This window comes from Tubulanus polymorphus, chromosome 1 (genome assembly GCF_964204645.1).
Source record: "Tubulanus polymorphus chromosome 1, tnTubPoly1.2, whole genome shotgun sequence".
NCBI classification, from domain to species: Eukaryota; Metazoa; Nemertea; class Palaeonemertea; order Tubulaniformes; family Tubulanidae; genus Tubulanus; species Tubulanus polymorphus.
In genome coordinates, this window is record NC_134025.1 from 12,269,155 (window position 1) to 12,286,383 (window position 17,229).

General features: G+C 37.4%; 2 protein-coding genes and 1 long non-coding RNA gene across 3 annotated transcripts; 1 reads left to right on the forward strand and 2 right to left on the reverse strand.

The window, feature by feature from the left end:
* Positions 1 to 2,113: 2,113 nt before the first annotated feature.
* LOC141914735 (organic cation transporter protein-like) lies at positions 2,114 to 10,504 on the reverse strand. Its single transcript, XM_074806014.1, has 10 exons — positions 10,342 to 10,504; positions 9,644 to 9,851; positions 9,429 to 9,532; positions 8,122 to 8,276; positions 7,823 to 7,991; positions 6,024 to 6,251; positions 5,519 to 5,745; positions 5,068 to 5,249; positions 4,001 to 4,173; positions 2,114 to 3,132 (listed from the first exon to the last, which is right to left on the reverse strand). Exons 1-10 carry the CDS (start codon positions 10,482 to 10,484, stop codon positions 3,051 to 3,053), a joined length of 1,671 nt encoding a protein of 556 aa, XP_074662115.1. The 5' UTR covers positions 10,485 to 10,504; the 3' UTR covers positions 2,114 to 3,050.
* A 1,205-nt stretch (positions 10,505 to 11,709) lies between these two features.
* LOC141914729 (uncharacterized) lies at positions 11,710 to 14,753 on the forward strand. The gene is made up of 3 exons (XR_012620886.1): positions 11,710 to 11,834; positions 12,214 to 12,275; positions 14,342 to 14,753. It is a non-coding gene; the product is annotated as an uncharacterized LOC141914729 (long non-coding RNA).
* On the reverse strand, positions 12,383 to 13,238 carry LOC141915083 (uncharacterized). Its single transcript, XM_074806491.1, has 4 exons — positions 13,133 to 13,238; positions 12,950 to 13,050; positions 12,568 to 12,665; positions 12,383 to 12,486 (listed from the first exon to the last, which is right to left on the reverse strand). The coding sequence occupies exons 1-4, from the start codon at positions 13,148 to 13,150 to the stop codon at positions 12,383 to 12,385; spliced, it is 321 nt and encodes a 106-aa protein (XP_074662592.1). The 5' UTR covers positions 13,151 to 13,238.
* Positions 14,754 to 17,229: the final 2,476 nt, after the last annotated feature.

A 17,229-nucleotide genomic window follows, 5' to 3' on the forward strand; every position in this document is an offset into this window, starting at 1 on the left:
AATAGTACGTACTTTGTGCACGAAACATAATGTGAATTTCACAAATATCCCCGTTTGCCGACGATCCTGTTCATAATTATATTCAATAGGTAGTAGAATAAAACAAACAATAGTTTATTTTTATTGTGATCAATATTTTAATATAAACATCTATGTCTGTGGGTAAACCTGTCTTCCTTTAATGTACAGCAAACACTGCCTTAATTGCGAAACCGGTCTCCCTGGGTTTGTTGCATTCAATATATTATATTTGGATCTCGGGAATTCCCCACTTTCAGTCTTTCATTTCGTCGCCGTGGAAGATCGTTGATCAACGTCAGCAGGAACTCCGTTGAATCAGGGTGAATTTTGCCTTCTTTAAACCATTATTCCTGAAGATTCTGTTTTACTGGGGGGGGGGGGGGTTACCCCTAAAAGTATGTACGCAAGGGGGGGGGGGGGGTTATAAAAAAACGTACAATGAGCGTACAAGGGGGGAGGGGGGTTAAAAATACCCGGAAGTCAAGCGTACGTACTTTATGAACGGCCCCTTAGCCTACGCTAATTTGTATTGTTAAACCTCATTAATGCGATTTTATTCAAGACGAAACTAGTTTATTCAGGTGTTTTACATCATGTCCCAGCCAACAATCAAGATTTGTATACAAAAATCCATTTAATACAACAATTTCGGCACTTTCGCCGACACAAGATTCGTATTTAACGTAAAGGGTAATCCCGACTGACTGTGGTTTTCCTTGCATGGCCGAATAATGAAAACAAAAACAGAACGATTTTTCTGAATGCAAAATACTCTGATATGATCAACCGGACAAACGTACGCATCAAAACGTCGCACAGAGAGCGATGCCGGCGTTGCGTTGCTGATGATTGCTTGTTTGTCTTTTTGTTTGTTTACGTCGTTCGGACCTTGGCTTTTAACCCTATTGGATTGTTCATTTAATCTCACGACGGGATGGCGTTGCCGCACACTGTAAGCAGTCAGCCACTTGTCACTCAGCACTGATAGTTGTCAAAAAGTGTTATAAAGGATAACAATTTCTATTTTGATAACCAGGATTCGCTAATCTAAAATTATTTTCAAAAATGATTTGCTCAACGAACTTTTTCCTTCCAACCCTCCTGTCATGACGAGGAATGATTTACTCTCTCCTTGCTTATCATCGTTTAGAGAACTGCTATTCTTTGCGAATTACCAACAGACGTATACAACAAGAGAAACTTTAGAGAGCTAGTAATAACATTTAACACAAATTAATTTTCCTAAAAATTTAGCGATTATTTACATCTTGTTCTTAAATAACATCCAGATTACTCAAATTAGATATATTTTCAAAACTTTGTTTTCATCACAAATTACGGTACAAACTCATTGTTTCTTTTCGACTTTTCATTATTACTTTTGATTCGGAAATACATTGTGATTAATTATCAACCCTAAAAATATTCTATAACTGTTATACTAATTCTATTACAGTACGGGATAAAGCAAAACAACAATGTCTCCCCATATTTCCGTTTCTATTTTTATAGAAAGTAGTCAGAAGTATCATGAAGTAAGAGCGTGATCCTTTCACATTATCAATACACTCCATTGTTCCGAACCAACCAAACACGGTTCCGTCTATTCTTAGGTTTATAAAAAGATTTCTGAATGCTTGCCAGATATCGCAGCAGAAGAACTGAGGAAGAATTATTTTTCACCAGCCTGATTTATGGTCAGCGCTGATAGATTAAAGCATCAAACAACAACTTGCTTACTACATTGTTTGTTGTCTGACAACCATTAACCACCTACAGGAAATTAATCAACACATACAGGAAATTAATCAACATTACAAACATTTCTAGCTACTACGAAATCTTGCTGCGGATCAATTGTTACGTGTAGTTTGTAGATTACTATTTTTGCGACAGCGCCACGGCGCTGGAGCATATTAAGATGATCAAACCACCTGCTGTCTTCCAAAATACCACCACCTAGTAGGCTCAATTCAAGTTCAAATATACTTTATTAGTACTTATTCAAATATACTTAATGATTACTTTATTCAATACTTTATTGTTCCCAGTACTGCAAATACATCGGATTTCCGCAATTAAGTAGACAGAACACAAATAAAATTAAGAATCTTTTAATATTCAGAAAACAACGTATACATGCATCTTGTTTTTCCACTTTAATTAGCAATGAGATAATTTTTTGCGACACTCACGGATGATGCGCAATTCCCTTTCGGGAATGGCTGATCGGCTCTTCCCTGAAAAATTAATCGCTGAATCGACGTCCCGCTAATGATGAATACTATTTTTATTTATACTCTATTGTACTGAACCTATGTGATTGTTGTATTCATACGGATCAATACAGCGACTTTGACTTCGACTTCTGACAGCATCACGCCTTTATCTCACTGAGCTACCGAGGCCGGGGACGTAGCCACGGCTTCTACAGGTCCGACCTCGTCGGACCAATATTTGAAAATATCGTTATCGTAGAAAACCCCAAAACGATCTTTTTCAATAAGGGGGCGGGGTGGGGTCGGGGGTATGGTACAAGCTGTCAAGATTATATATTCGTTTATTATCTCTTGACTAGATGTATACAATCTCTTCCCTGGAGCTTCCTCTAAACTTTTAGAAACCTCTAAGCTTTCTTCAACCTAAGCTTTCTTCCACCTATAAACAATTATAAACGCTCCCTTTTATATTATTTTCTCTTAAGTTACGTGTGCAGGCCCTCCTCCACACGTGGCTTGAAATTCATGGATTGTGTACGTCACAACATTCCTCTAATCCATGTATGCGTGATGACGTATCTGCACACGTCACAATTACCATTTTACTAGCATTGGCATGACGTCATAGACGTCAACCAATGCTAAAAATGGCAGTAAAAGGTAGATGGATGATTAATTTTTTCAGATTGATGTTACTACGCATTCATTATTCAGGTCGTGCATTAATGAATTTTTTAGGGTCCCCAAATTTTTTTCTAAATAAAAAGTAACTCTACACATTGCACTGTGATGCCATATCAGACTTAGGTCTTATGTACTAATCGGCTCGTTCCGCTCGAGTTCCGTTGCTTGATGGTCACCAGTTTCTAGCACCATTGCTTGTATTTCGGTGCTAAAAAAAAACGAATTGAAAATTTACCTCGCAGAAACGCGCCCAAAAATGAATCTTTGTTTCTGCGCCCATTTTGGCGCAGTGATTCTTCTCTCGATTCTGCGCCCCGCAGAAACAAACTTCGTTTCTCCGTCCGAAATTTACCGCGCAGAAATGCACCGAAATGAACCTAAATTTTGCGCTCGTTTCTGCGCCCGGGAATCTTTATTAGACGGCAGCGCCAGCCATCTTACATACTGATTACTGCCTAAAAACGTCGTAGGCCTACGAACTGATTGGATACCGGATGGTGCAACAAAACACTTGGTTACTCGGAGTGAAAATCATTTCCTTTTCAATGAAATTCGAACTTGATTTCTAGACTGCCAAATACGAAAACTATCAAAATAGTCATCGAATAGATAACTTTTTCACTAAGTGCATGGTACCGATTTTGCTAAAAATTTATTAACTTCTGAGCAAAGTTCATTCGAATCTAATCGAAATGTATAAGAAAATTGAATCGCGGTAATCAATTTATTGCCAAAAACATAAAGCAATAATATTCGATTTCACGGATAGATGCGCCCTACTTGGTTAAGTAAAGGAGAGTAAGGTTTCTTTAGTAGACCACGTTTAGAATGATTTGTTGAACCTAAGAAATGACCTTATAACGTCTCGTGCCCTTGGCCGGGACTGCACCACGTGGTAAAAATTGAAATATTGCTGCGCAGAAACGGGCACAGAACGAAGGTTCGTTACTGCGCTCGTTTTGGCGCGGTTTTTTTTTTCTTATTGGCCCGAATCAGCCACCATACGTGTGACATCGCCGTGTTAAAGGAAATTTAATAATAAATGTGGACTTTTGTTCGGACGAGTGGATGAATACCTTTCGTCATTCCTTTGTTGTTCGCTAATTTGCAGGCAATCCTCGATAGTCTGTGGTAAATTCCTCGCGGTTGTTTCCGGCAGTAATAACGAAAACAACCCGGCCAGATACGCCAGTGTTCCAAACGTCACCAGAGGAACGACCGGTGCGTACTTCCCCGATAATGTTGAACCCTGGAAATATATGCAACGGAAAATATACCGATCATTCCAAATGGATGAGATCATCTTTTAAAGGTAGAAAAAAGCAGGAAACCGTATCTAGACACCGTATCTAGAATATGAGGCCACACAAAGAAATATCCTAGTTTCTCTTCAGATTATTTTCTGGAAAGTGACGAGGTCGGGCGAATTTCATTTTTATTGCTTTTTTGAAATGAGAAAGTTTGAATAAAAAGTTCAACCTGAGACTTATAGAACAGACGAGGGAGGGAAGTTTTTTTTACCAATGCCAAACAAATACCAGTTGCAGGTAGAACATATGCAAAAAAAGTTTATTGTAGCTCCCCAAAACCTATAAAATCAAACTATATCGACTCATTCAATCGGAACCGAGACAATCATTTTCACTATTTTCACGCTTCCTCGAAATGAAGTAAAAGGAAACGAACCTGGCGCTGTTTTTCGTCACCAAAAATCCGAATTACTAGTGCGTCGAGGATGAGCATATAAATGCCCGCAGAATAAAACCACTGTCGTACACTATACAGCTACGCGGGCGAGCGGGTTTTAATTTTTATTTTAAAAAAGATGATTGATGCTTTGGCGATGCGGGTGAGCGCACTTTCCTTCTTGATTTTATTAGGGACATTTTTCATGACGCGGGCGGCATTTGAATTTCTTGAGAAACTAGGGTATTTCTTTGTGTGGTTTACGCGTAGCTTTTTTCAAAACATTATGATGGTCAAATGAATGTCTTCCGGTCGTTACTGAAATATGGCGATGCCGTCATTTTGGACAATGGGAAATGTGGCACTGGATTTGAGTGTCTAAACTATTTGGAACAATCTTAGCGACAAAAAGGAGAACATGAAAAAATGACGTCGGGTAACGTAGGCCAGTACGTACAAGCTCTGCGATGTATGGACCTGAGATACTTCCGAATCTAGCAAACATGGAACAGATACCCAACGTGGCATTTCTCGCAACAGTTGGGTAAAGCTCCCCTGTGTACAGGTAAATGATCGAATATGCTGCAGAAGTGCCGAATTTTCCCAGCGTAGCCAAGGTCGTAATCAACCAGTACATATCTGAAAATTAGATACAGTACTAAGTTAAGTTTTAGATTCATTTTTTAGATCGTATAAAGGTGATTATCGTATAAAGATGATTAAGGTTAATCTCGCAGTTTTGCAGTTTGAAACACAATACAATATAACTTAGTATCAAACTATGAGGGGAGGGACAATTTTCATGAAAGTGTCACCGAAGACGCTGCGATGTGTTCAAAGGGGTTAGGAGAATAAGGCGCAATCCACACTCGCAATAGGATCTGCAAAAGGGTTTGATTTTTCTGTACCTGTTTGGCTGAAAATACCAATGAACATTGTACTGAGCAAAGACGCGCCGGCCATCAGCATGCTGAAACAATGCACTTTTTTCCGTCCGAACCGGTTCAGCGTCAGAATGACGATCACGTACGCCGGTGCCTCCACAACTCCGCTTATCAAAAGGTTTATGTAAACGTTACCTTTTCTCGTCCCGGAGTTCAGCGTTAAACCATAATAAGAACCGGAAATGACGAACCTATTCGTGTAAATATTCGAACTTCATTGACTAGTGATTCAAGACATTCAACAAAAATAATGAAATCAAAACAAAATGCCTGACATAAAGCCTGTGCCCACACTATCCCGGTTTTCCGAAAGGGAAATATTAGGGAAATAATGGAATAATTTGACAGGAAGTATTATGACCACCGTGACACCTCCTGTTAAATATAGCAGACATTTTGGCCAATTCCGGAAACTCTGCTAAAGAAGCTCAGTTTAACATTTTTTTCTACTTATGAAAGTTTCAATCACCAATTAAACATCAATATCGTTGTCCTAATAGCAAGTCTCTTGTGCCTGAAAATACTGGTCAGCGGCACACTTCTACTAGACTCAGCAGGTTCACGATCATTTTTGGACAGCTGGAGACACCCATTTGGGAATGACCGGCCATTCATAACCGCCGCCCGTCGCAGAATTTCTTCCGCTTCGTCTGCTTTTCCATGCGTAATTAGCCAATGTACCGATTCAGGTATAAACCTAGAATGTCAAACAAGACTTATTGGACAGGTATTGTAAACGAAACCTGGATTCAATAAAATTTCCCACCACCAACATTGCGAACACGCAAGATTCTCAATCATTTTTTACACCACCCCTCAAAATTGAATACACCAGACAAAGACCCTAAATTCGTGACGTTAGGTGGGTATCCTTTATGATAGAGGCAGCTAGTGCCGAGATTCAATATCTTCTTCGCGTTGTCCTCAGGTCCGTAGCCAGTCATGTCTTTCTAACAATGGAACTATTTTCATGGAAGTAGAATTTTCTGCTATGAGGCGTCCATGCAAATGTCTGGTCCTGGACGTTCTCGCGCCGAAAAGTTTTCAAAATTGGATGCCAAGAGAAATAATTTCACAATTTCTAGCATATTAGGGGTAGAAATTGGGCTTATTTTCCCTACAATTTGGCCTCCAATCATGTAAGTTGGGAAGCGTGTGCACATTTCGAACGAAAACGAATGAAATTATCGAGCTTTATAGAGCTTGCAAAAATAGAAAAAGATGTTGATGTTTCGAAAACGCCACTTTGTTGGCGAAATATGTATTTCAAAGGTCATTGAAGACTTCTAGGTAAGAAGTATCTAGATATTGATTTCTTTTTAAAGATAACTGCACGTATAACAGAGGTACAAACGTTTTACTATTTTGCTCCTATCGGTCGAAATGTGAATTAATTTGATATTTCATCGATTGCAATTCCATATAAAGTACCATAGAAGTGTTCTTTTATGTAAGTACCAAGGTTCATGGAAAGGACTGCGTTCGTGCAGTAAATATTAGTTTGTATACATTGTAGGATGGAACCATCAGAGAACTGTTTTATTTTTCTAGAAATAAACTACAATAAAGTCTTCTGACGTACATCTATGATTGAAATACCAAAGCAAAGTTCTGAAATTCTTTACCAATTGCGCTATGGGGACGCCGAAAAGTGTTGGACATATATCACTGAATGAAACGACTTGATATTGCATCATTGCCGTTTTATTGTTCTTCCTATTGTTGTATTGCTTGGAGGTACAACCAGATATCCAGAAGGGGGTACGAGGTCAAATGACAGATCATTTCAAGTACAAAATGTTTTCATCTTTTATAGTTATGGAACTAAGGTCGAAAAACCTCTTTTTGAAATTTGGGCCCCTTGACCCTGGCCCAAACGGATGGTCTGAGAATATTGCCACCATTGCCAAAATAAACTTCAGGTTTGTTGGCTGTAACTTTCCCGATGATGTCGAGCTGAAACCTCAAAAATTCTCAAGCATTCTCTAACACTCAACAACCTTTGCAACATGCTAAACTTATTGGAAAATGTAAAATTTCCCCTAGCAGAAGAACATTCTAACATTTCATTTGTGACCTTGAAGGAGCTGAATAACTCCTGGAAATTTCATGAAGAACATTTAAGAATTGGCGGAGAAATTTCGAAATTATTGCGTGGTATAAAAGAATATATACCAATGAGAGAATAACGATAGATTTTCTACAGAAAGGAAGAGATTGTTAAGATAAATATCAACGGGACACCGTCCTAGGTATGAAGGAACTCACCATAAAAAAGGAATTAGTAATGCCGATAAACAGGAAATTGCCGTTTGCAAATGTCGCCAATGAGTAATCCCATACGCTAGGGCAGATAGGACAACGTAACCTATTGAATACACGAGACAAATTCCAATACCTGTCACTGGTCTCTTCGAAGGACCTACCAATTCCATTCCTGTTTCAGAAATGACATATCATCGATTATGATTAGATTTGCATTTTTCAATTCAGTATTGGAACGACGTTGAATAACAATGCTATGGATCTAGGATCATCTTACTATACTTTGCTTAATCTCTACATACCCAGTACAAATATCGACGAATACATGGCGTTGTTGCCCATCGCAGTTATACCCCTCAAAACTACGAAACTATATATTTCGGGAACCCATGCGGACATCAGGCCTGCAGCGCCTTGCAGTATTAAGCCAACTAGCACCATATTTTTTCGACCAAACCTTGAACATAGATTTGATGTTATTATTAATCATCACTAATGTATGACAAAATAAGAAATTCTTTGTTAAAGCGGGCCAAATGATTTGTTTTAGTTACAGCAGACTCCGGTAAAGGTCTATCCGGTAATCCGTTCGATTCGGTAAAATGAAAATAAGATTTCCGTTTACTACCGTCTAATATCGTCTAGTCCGGTATCGCTCTATTCGGTAATCCGCCTTATCCAGTTAAATCTTGACTTCATTTCTGTTCATTCTGCACCTAAACCGTAACGACTCATCACATACGGACTTACTTTACGTTATTACGTATTTGTGATTTTACAATAACTATTACTGTTATTACTATTACTGCACAATCGTGCCCTAACTTGGCCATATAGTTTCCATTACGAAACTGCATCGTGAGTAAACCGAGACGAAGGAAAACGTCAGGAATCTAAAAGAACGTAAAATGCTAAAAGGAATTGTTCGGATGTTTCGGTTGTTCAACCGGTAATCGCCTAATTTAGTATAAAAATGAAGGTCCCAACTTAACTGGTTAAGGGGGAGTCTACTCTACTTATTTTGGCGTTGGCGTTGCTGTTATAGTGCCTTCATTAACATGTCTGAAATGTTAGGTTATAGCCACCATACGTTTTGATTGCCTTTAAGCTTCCATCAACGAAAGAATGCGTACTTCATATCCAAAGCTTCGACAATCTTTAAGAACTAACATACTTCATTTTATAAGTACCTATTTTGGCACCTACTTTAATACACAGTCTCGTATGGTAGCTGATTCGGGCCATAAAAAGAAATATGAAACTCAATCTCCATCAATTATTTTTAGACAAGAAAATCCGTTTAAAACGCCTGAAACGTTGTTTTCATATCTTCAGCGGGTGCTAAATATTTTACCAATATTTTTCTCAAACAGATTTGGCTGCCCAAATCAACGGCAATAAACGTTCATGCCATGTATTAGTGTGGTGATAATTGAGTCTCGTATTCATATGGTCTTCATCACACACCATGTAGCCTAACTGACAATGCCTCCATATCGTAGACAGACATGGTAAGCATTGACAGCTCTGAGGTTCCTCCAGGGAAAAATTACAAAGGCCTATCAGAAGTGCAATAGGACGGGATGATGAAGGGAAGGTGCTACATTACCTGTCTGCAAGATAGCTTAATGTAAGTGAACTTATTAGGACGCCTACCATAAAACCCGTTGATGGAAGTGCCCTCAAATATTGACGGTCACAAACCAAGTTGAACTGAAAATATCATCCACAAATGAAATACATTAACAAAAATGCCACATCAAGTTGATATGGCCACACGGCTACTTATCAACTTGCCTGTTTTTTTTTCTTATTAATGTTTACCTCAGTGACCGCTGTGGGCCCGTATATAGAATTGTCATAGAGCCATTTGCGGCATTTCCTCGTATTTGTGACATTAGTGGTGTTCTTGAATTGTGTAATCTTGTTTTCAGCGTACGAGCAGTGGTTATCACAACCAGTTTCTACACACGATGACATGTTTTGAAGAGAAGGGCCGTAATAGGAATAATCTTTCGACGTCGTTGCGCACCTGTAATACAGAATGTTTTCTTTTACAAATAATTACGACGCAAAAAAACTGTTACTTCACTCTTGAAGAATGAAATCGATTTATACCTCTATTTTCAAGACGTGTGTATATTTCTGCAGGTCATCTCTAGACCTCAGGACCCGGTTCCAGAGTTTTGTTTGTGATAGAATGCAAATCTTATAGAGATATATTTGAAAATAACTTATGTCAACTGACAGTCACTAATAGTACTCTAACTGTGTCCTGGATTACAGGATAATCCTCCACAGGAATCGGATAATCGTAATAGAATAATAGATGACTTTCATCATGAGTTTCACCCGATCTAATGGGCTGCTTCTCACCAGCCGATACGTGTTGCTGGGCTGAACATTTCGTTTCGTTCAAATTCCCCAGCTTTAATTTCAAGATCTTACAGGTGGACGTTATTTTACAAATTTTGATATATAACATGTTTGTGAGATGAATAATAATGTGAAAATCGATCTACCTGTAATTCAGTGTGTACACCGTGAACACAGTCGCCATCATTTGACATGTGATCAAAATTACTGGCAACATCAACATAACGTATTGTCGAATCTGGTACTGGCCGAATTCCCCGATGCGGACGATGATTTGATCGAGATACATGTCTAAATTATTTTGCAGACGAACAGAAAATCGCAGTTTCTATCATGATATCCGTAAACACCACCCAGTCAAGACACAGTGAACAAGAACTAGGTTAAAAGATAGACCAACTAGGAATATGAATAGTCCATGCTAGATGTTTAAAAGTTCTTGACACGCTATCAGTTGACTGGGTAATTATTTCATGCACCGAATGCAAGGTCAAAGTACATTGCAATGACGCGTATGTACCCTATCCCTCTTGTTTCAGTGACAAGTACTACTAAAAGACATACCCGTGAATTTTGCTTTTACTACGTACCGGCATTACTTACAGGTTAACTCCAGCTAAAGTACAAAGTACAGGCATGCTAAATGCAACATGAATGAAATTTTAGCTTCCGATATAGTTAACTTTTTGATAACAGCAATTTAAAGGTGGGAATTTTCATTGCCCTTGATCAGTTCAATGATACGAAATAATGTAAAACGAATTTTATTTGTACATGATTTATATTTCGTTGGATTATATACCGGTCTTTTATTGTTAGGGCCTATACCTTTTCAATGAGCCTTTTACAACTTCCAGGCGCGAGTACCCGCTGGGTCCGCTGTGATAAAATCAAGCTGAAAATAACCACTAGCCAAGTGGACTTCATAGTTCCAATGATCTACTTAATGATCTACTTACACGCTGGGGCCCAAGAGCTACGGGTAATTTCACTGTTGCTCCTTATCAATCGTTACAGCGCAGTGTTGATTTTTACCCCCTATTTCTTCAATCCCTCCAATTTGATTTTTTTGAATTTCATTCATATCTTTGGATGGAGATAAATGAAGTAAATATAACAATAAAATCGGATAATTACTTTCAAATATTCGTGTATCAGACCTTGTTGAATTGGTTCCTACTATAGTATTGGCCGATTTTGGCCGTCGGTAAATGAGCGGTTCTCTTAATCGGTTATTGAGCGGTTTTCCGGTGGTAAATCGTCGGTAAATGAGTGATTTTGTTGTCGGAAAATTGTCGGAAAACTGTCCACCTTTCCGACAGTTAACCGACGCTTCACGGAGTCGAAGGATCGTCGGTTATTCGTCGATAAGCGCAACCGTCATATTTCCGACAGTTTTCGACGCTCCACATCGGTGACGTCATTAAATAGATTTCTACCGGGTAACGCTCCTTTCGCACCCGGAACTACGTTACTGCGTGGTGAACTAGGTCATCGCGTATATACACACACCAGTTCGACTTAATACACGGATTTTCATTAGACACATACGCAAGGCTCATGAGCTCGTTTTTACTGCAATAACAGCTGCTCTTCAACAGTTCAAGGCATTAATATTCAATAAATTTCTCCGCGTTTGGTAAGTACCGGCATGAAATATTTGTTTTGTGAATGTTTCATGTCACTAGGCTATGTAAGTTTTTTTGCTGGCGGATTTTTTAGCCGTTAGCCGAGCGTACTACGTGCACGACGTAGTCGTAGAGTTCATCAGTAGTAGGCCTAGTATAGTTTTATCGTGGTGGATCCACTACGTAAAAAATGATACTATGACCTGATGACTGGTAGATTAAATGTATGGTGACCTCAGGCCAAGTTGACCATTTGTTGGCATGGGCATGGAATATGCTTTATTACTGCTTTGCTCAAGTACTGCTAGTCAAATAGTTTTTTTTCGAATTTTTTTTTCAATCCCCCGACACGTGTTACTCAAACTGTCAATGTATTGGAAAACCCAAAAGACGTCACTTTGTAGTGATGAGAAATGATTTGGAAATAGCTACATACACCCAGAAGCTAAAAGGTAAGCATAACTTCAATAAATATAACATTTTATATTTAATCATTCAAAAGTATAAAATTATGAATTTAATAACGAAACAAGTATAATAGTAGGTATTTGAAATTAATTTAATAATAATTTGAAATTGTTTGTAACGATAACTGTAATGCCTTTTTTTCCATCAATTCGCCAAGATTTGTCATACATTTTATAACCACCAGATAGTTTCCATCTGAATAGAAATGTGACATTTCAGTTAGGCCTATAGAGTCTTTTTTTATAAGATGTTTTGTGCAAAAATAATAAAGCTTACCTTCTTTCTGTTTTTTCAATACGCATTGCCCAATTACATTATCCTCCGGGCAAGTTATGTCGAAAGTCTTTTCTGTTGATTGTTGTTGCTTCTTCTTTCTAAGATTATTGAAATTAGAAGAAAACGATATATCGTATATGTTCCCGGAGATGACTTTTGATGTGCATTCATCTGGGAAGATACTTAACTCAGTGATGAATACATCTTAGTGAAATGAAATTTTTTTAAAGCCAATGCTGTTTTTTTTTTAATGATTGAAGTTCTATACAAATTTAAACTACTGTAATGACGTAAATTATATTTTATAGCCAACATCCTTTTCTTGTAATTTGCTCTTATCTGTGTATTGTATTCAACTTAGCTTCTTCAAACCTGTACATACCTTGCTTCTGTATCTCTTTTGTTCTTCTTATACGATTTTATTTCTTTATTGATAGTATTTAGACTCATATGAGTGCCCATTTTATTCAATTCTTCTTGTTTCTGCAAAGTAGAATTTCATTCTCTGCTGTAGTGAAAATAAGGATTCTTTATAAATTGCACAAGCAATTTGATAACAATGTACCATTTTCGTCGCTTTCATCAAGTTTTGTTCAATATTACACACCACTTTTACTAAATCCTAGAGATAAAAAACTACTTTCATTTTTATATTTTCATCAGTAGTAGAATGAGGATTTGAGATTAAAATTGTAATCTAACTTTTTACCCTAAATAGTTTTCTTTCTGCCGTCATTGTTGTACCTTTTTCTTTCTTTTTCTTTGTCAGCATTAATTCTCCTACAGATACGAATAGTTTATTATTAAGTTTCCAATTATTATTTATTTTCATACAACTTGAATATACTCATAGGTAAGTTATCAAATATGATGTTTCAAGGGGCCCATGGATTTAAAATGTCAGCATGACGTGATCCCGTGTGAAAATATTGATTATCTTTAACGTTAGTTATTTATGTTACAACAATCATCAACATCCTAAAACTGAATATAATGTACAAAAAATATAAAGTCATCGATAAAACGGTTTTTTAATCAATATTTGATATCTTGATTGCCATTAAAAATTCGGATTGCAATGTTAAAGTTTGGAAATTAAGGGATTATTATGGGAACGTGACTGCCTTGTCGGCTATCTAACTAATATTTTGAAACCTGAGCTACTACTAGCTCCATCTATCGGACTCCAATTGAAGCTGTTCATTGTTTGCAAATTTTTGAAATAACTGAAAATAATGAAACTGAAAATAATGGATAATCGAAAAACCTCAAGTTTTCAGGTGACAGTAAACTGATATCTAACTTAGGCTTTAGACTTTCTATCATGTTATACGAAATCAGAATAGAAAGGAAAATGAGATAAAGATTTTTTTGTTACATAAAATTTTCATACTTGCCTGTGTATTTGTTATATTTATACCAATGATAAAGCCCATATCCTGGGATATTCTTCTGCCGTGATGATTTGGCATTTCAGAAGATGTCGCAAGGGTACTAGACATGGATCGTACATGTCTTCTCTTAAGTCACTCCACCAAAAGCCAGTTTCATTATCAATGTGTGGCCTGCTTAAGCATGCTATTAATGCTAGTTCCTTTAATTGATAGGTACTTATAATTAATTTGGATTAAATCATTATTATTTAATTCAAACCGATAAAATTCCAGTACACATACCTCCCCATTGCATTTTATAAATTTCAATATTTTTGAAATGTACGTATATTGGACTTGACCCTCAACAATGACTTCATTTCTATGCCCTCTGTTTTCAGCTTCTTCAAACTCAATTTGTAAGTACGAACTGCATGTTTTTATTCGGTGATTTTCTTCATAGCTGCCATGTACAAAATTCCACAGTGCATGTTAACTTATCAAACCAGATGTAAAATAGAATAAAAAGATAATTTATAATTTCATTCTATTTTACCTCAATTGGATAGAATATGAGTTTTTTGTCTATCTCACCTGACTGTTCGAAAGTGGTACAGCATCTCCGAATCATGGTCTGGTAATACGGCCATGTCGTATACTTCGACTGGACCGAAGTTATTGCTGAAAAAGGAAGAATTAGCGATACCCTTACATATATAATCAGTCATGACTATTTTGTTAATATTGGTAAAGATTTCTTTTTATTTGTTTGTACCCGTCGAAATATTGAATCAAAGCCTCTAAAACTTGATGTGCGGGAAGAATGATTTACAGTTGAATTAGGAGTGTGCGCGACTAATTCAACTGTAAATTATTGTTATTTTCATTTTTTACTCACTCGACCCTTCGACCTTTGATCTGAAAGCCTATTATCCCTATTACTGACGTCATCACAACCCCCCATTATGTAGAATAGTAGCTACCTACCTTTCACCATCATTTGGTCTTAAATATTCAGTGACCCTACGCGCCATGTTGAAGTGTTCATATTGTCCTAGAGAGAGATCAAAGAGATGTATTTTAACACTTCTAAACAGAATCTAGTTTTATTCATACCTAGATAAAATCAAATAATTAACCATTATGCAGATATCATGTATCTTAGATGGTTTACCTTTCAGATATGGGATTAGTGGCATCCACGTGAATATAGTAGTCTCAGCAGACCCACATTTGTCACATCGTTCAAGATGGCGATTGTTCCTCCAAAACATCATACAACCATTTGTACACACTTTTTCGCTACGCATATTCCCGAATATATATTTTTCTAACGTCTCTAGCTGTTTTACAGAGCGTGGTGTTATATTCGGTTGGGGTAAAATGTGGTGTATCATATTCAGTGTTCTTGTAATTTCTGTTTTCGATATGCCGGTGGTTGCTCTCGCATATAGTGATGTAACAATTCCGATATACTGTATGAGATTGATATCCGAACCTTCATAAATAGGTTGTTGAAAAATCTCGTGGTCACCATAGTTACCTACATCAGCCTCTCCATCGTCATCACCACCATCATCCCCTCCATCACCATCATCCCCTCCATCACCATCATCCTCTCCATCATCATCATCATCATCATCATCATCCTCTCCATCATCATCATGATCATCATCATCATCATCATCATCATCATCACCATCATCGTCCCCTCCTTCATCATCACCATTATCATCACCATCATCATCCCGTCCATCTGCTCCATCTCCAATTGCTCCATCTTCATCATTCGCTCCATCTTCATCCTCTCTATAATCATCTCCATCACCATCCCCTCCATCATCTTCAAATCTTCTATTGTTATTTCCACCATTGTATTCGGCATGATTTCCTGCACCTTCAACTGTATTTTCGATGATACCACATTCCACGCTAATCTATGTAAATAAGCATGATTTATAAAGCAATAACTTATTACTCTACATAACATTTAGCCAGATAAAAAGGATATTTGTGGGCGAGTTGGTAAGTAAATTTATTTCGAGGTCATTAATGAGGTAGTAAATGGTTTTGCTAAATTTTATTATTATTATTTGAGTCCCAGCCATTAGGACTTGCCTTTAATTCTTTTGTACTTTCGTTAATTAGAACATCTTCAAATTTTCTCTTGTGCCTTTTCCGGGTTCTGCGGCACACCATATTGCCATGACATTTTGCACAAAAGCAGATCACCTTTGACATTGCAACTGAAACTATATACAAATTTAAAACTAGAATATGTTGAATATTCTTGAATGGGCTTTTGGTTGATCGCATCTACCCCGTACGTAGTTCCTTTTCGTGGGTTGAAATATTTTTTGTTTGCATTTTAAGATGGACTGGAACAAAACAAAATGATTTGAAATTCGTTTTTTATTTGATTATTTTCAACTTTGATGAAAACCTCGATGGGCTGCAGAAGAAAATAAAAAACTGAAAATTGTATCCTGAACAGTTAATTGCGTGGGTTATCAGATAGATGGCGTATGGGGTAGAGACGTTCTTGGGAAAGTTGAGGCTTTTCAAAATCGACGCAGCTGGTTTTTCCTATGTTAGGCCAGATAAACAAATACCTAGTTACTCAAGAAAGTCAAATGCCGCCCGCGTCATTAAGTGCCCAATAAACATTGAAAAGTAAAATGTGCCCTCATCGCCAAAGCATCTATCGTGTTTTTTTTATCACAAACGCCGCTCGTCTGCATCTGTAAATTGTAACACAGTCGTTTTTTTCCTACAGGCTATGCGTCTATCATGTCAACACGCCGAACTGGTCATTGAGTTGTTAAGTCGAGGAAAATGATTGTGGCCGGATGATCGCCTCCGTTTCGATGCCGTAATAAGACGATATCGTTTAATCTCATAAGTTTAGCGTTAATAAGCATTGGGCATATCTTCTTGTTAGTATTTGTCTTTGAGGCACCGTCTTTGGCATTGGTCTGGAATGGTGAGCGGAAATTAACGATTGAGAAACTTTGGAGAAATATTTGGTTGTTATCAGTAGAAGTCAAATAATACTATTAGTCTGCCTGCTGGTGCTGGTAAGTCATTAAATAGCCACCGGGCAGTTCTAAAATCTTGAAATCTGCTTTTTAAATAAATATTACAGATAGGATAAGTTACAGTGGTTTATTTGTCCAATTCGTGGATTTGATGTCACATCGCATTTTAAGGATCTCGAGCCTCCACTTAACCGTGGGTGGTGATTCGAGTTGGTTCTTTAGGCTAAAAAATTGATACCTTGTTTCTCTGC

Excerpts from the sequence above, each read along its gene's own strand:
- LOC141914735 (XM_074806014.1), bottom strand. The coding sequence starts at position 10,484 with ATGTATCTCGATCAAATCATCGTCCGCATCGGGGAATTCGGCCAGTAC. Across the intron at positions 6,252-7,822 it reads TTACTAATTCCTTTTTTATG|GTTTATACCTGAATCGGTAC; the intron begins GTGAGTTCCTTC and ends TTGACATTCTAG. Across the intron at positions 3,133-4,000 it reads CAACAAAGGAATGACGAAAG|CACCGAAATACAAGCAATGG; the intron begins GTATTCATCCAC and ends GTTTTTTTTTAG.
- LOC141915083 (XM_074806491.1), bottom strand. Across the intron at positions 12,666-12,949 it reads AAAAGAGATACAGAAGCAAG|AAAGAAGAAGCAACAACAAT; the intron begins GTATGTACAGGT and ends CAATAATCTTAG. Across the intron at positions 12,487-12,567 it reads ATTGAAAAAACAGAAAGAAG|ATGGAAACTATCTGGTGGTT; the intron begins GTAAGCTTTATT and ends ATTTCTATTCAG.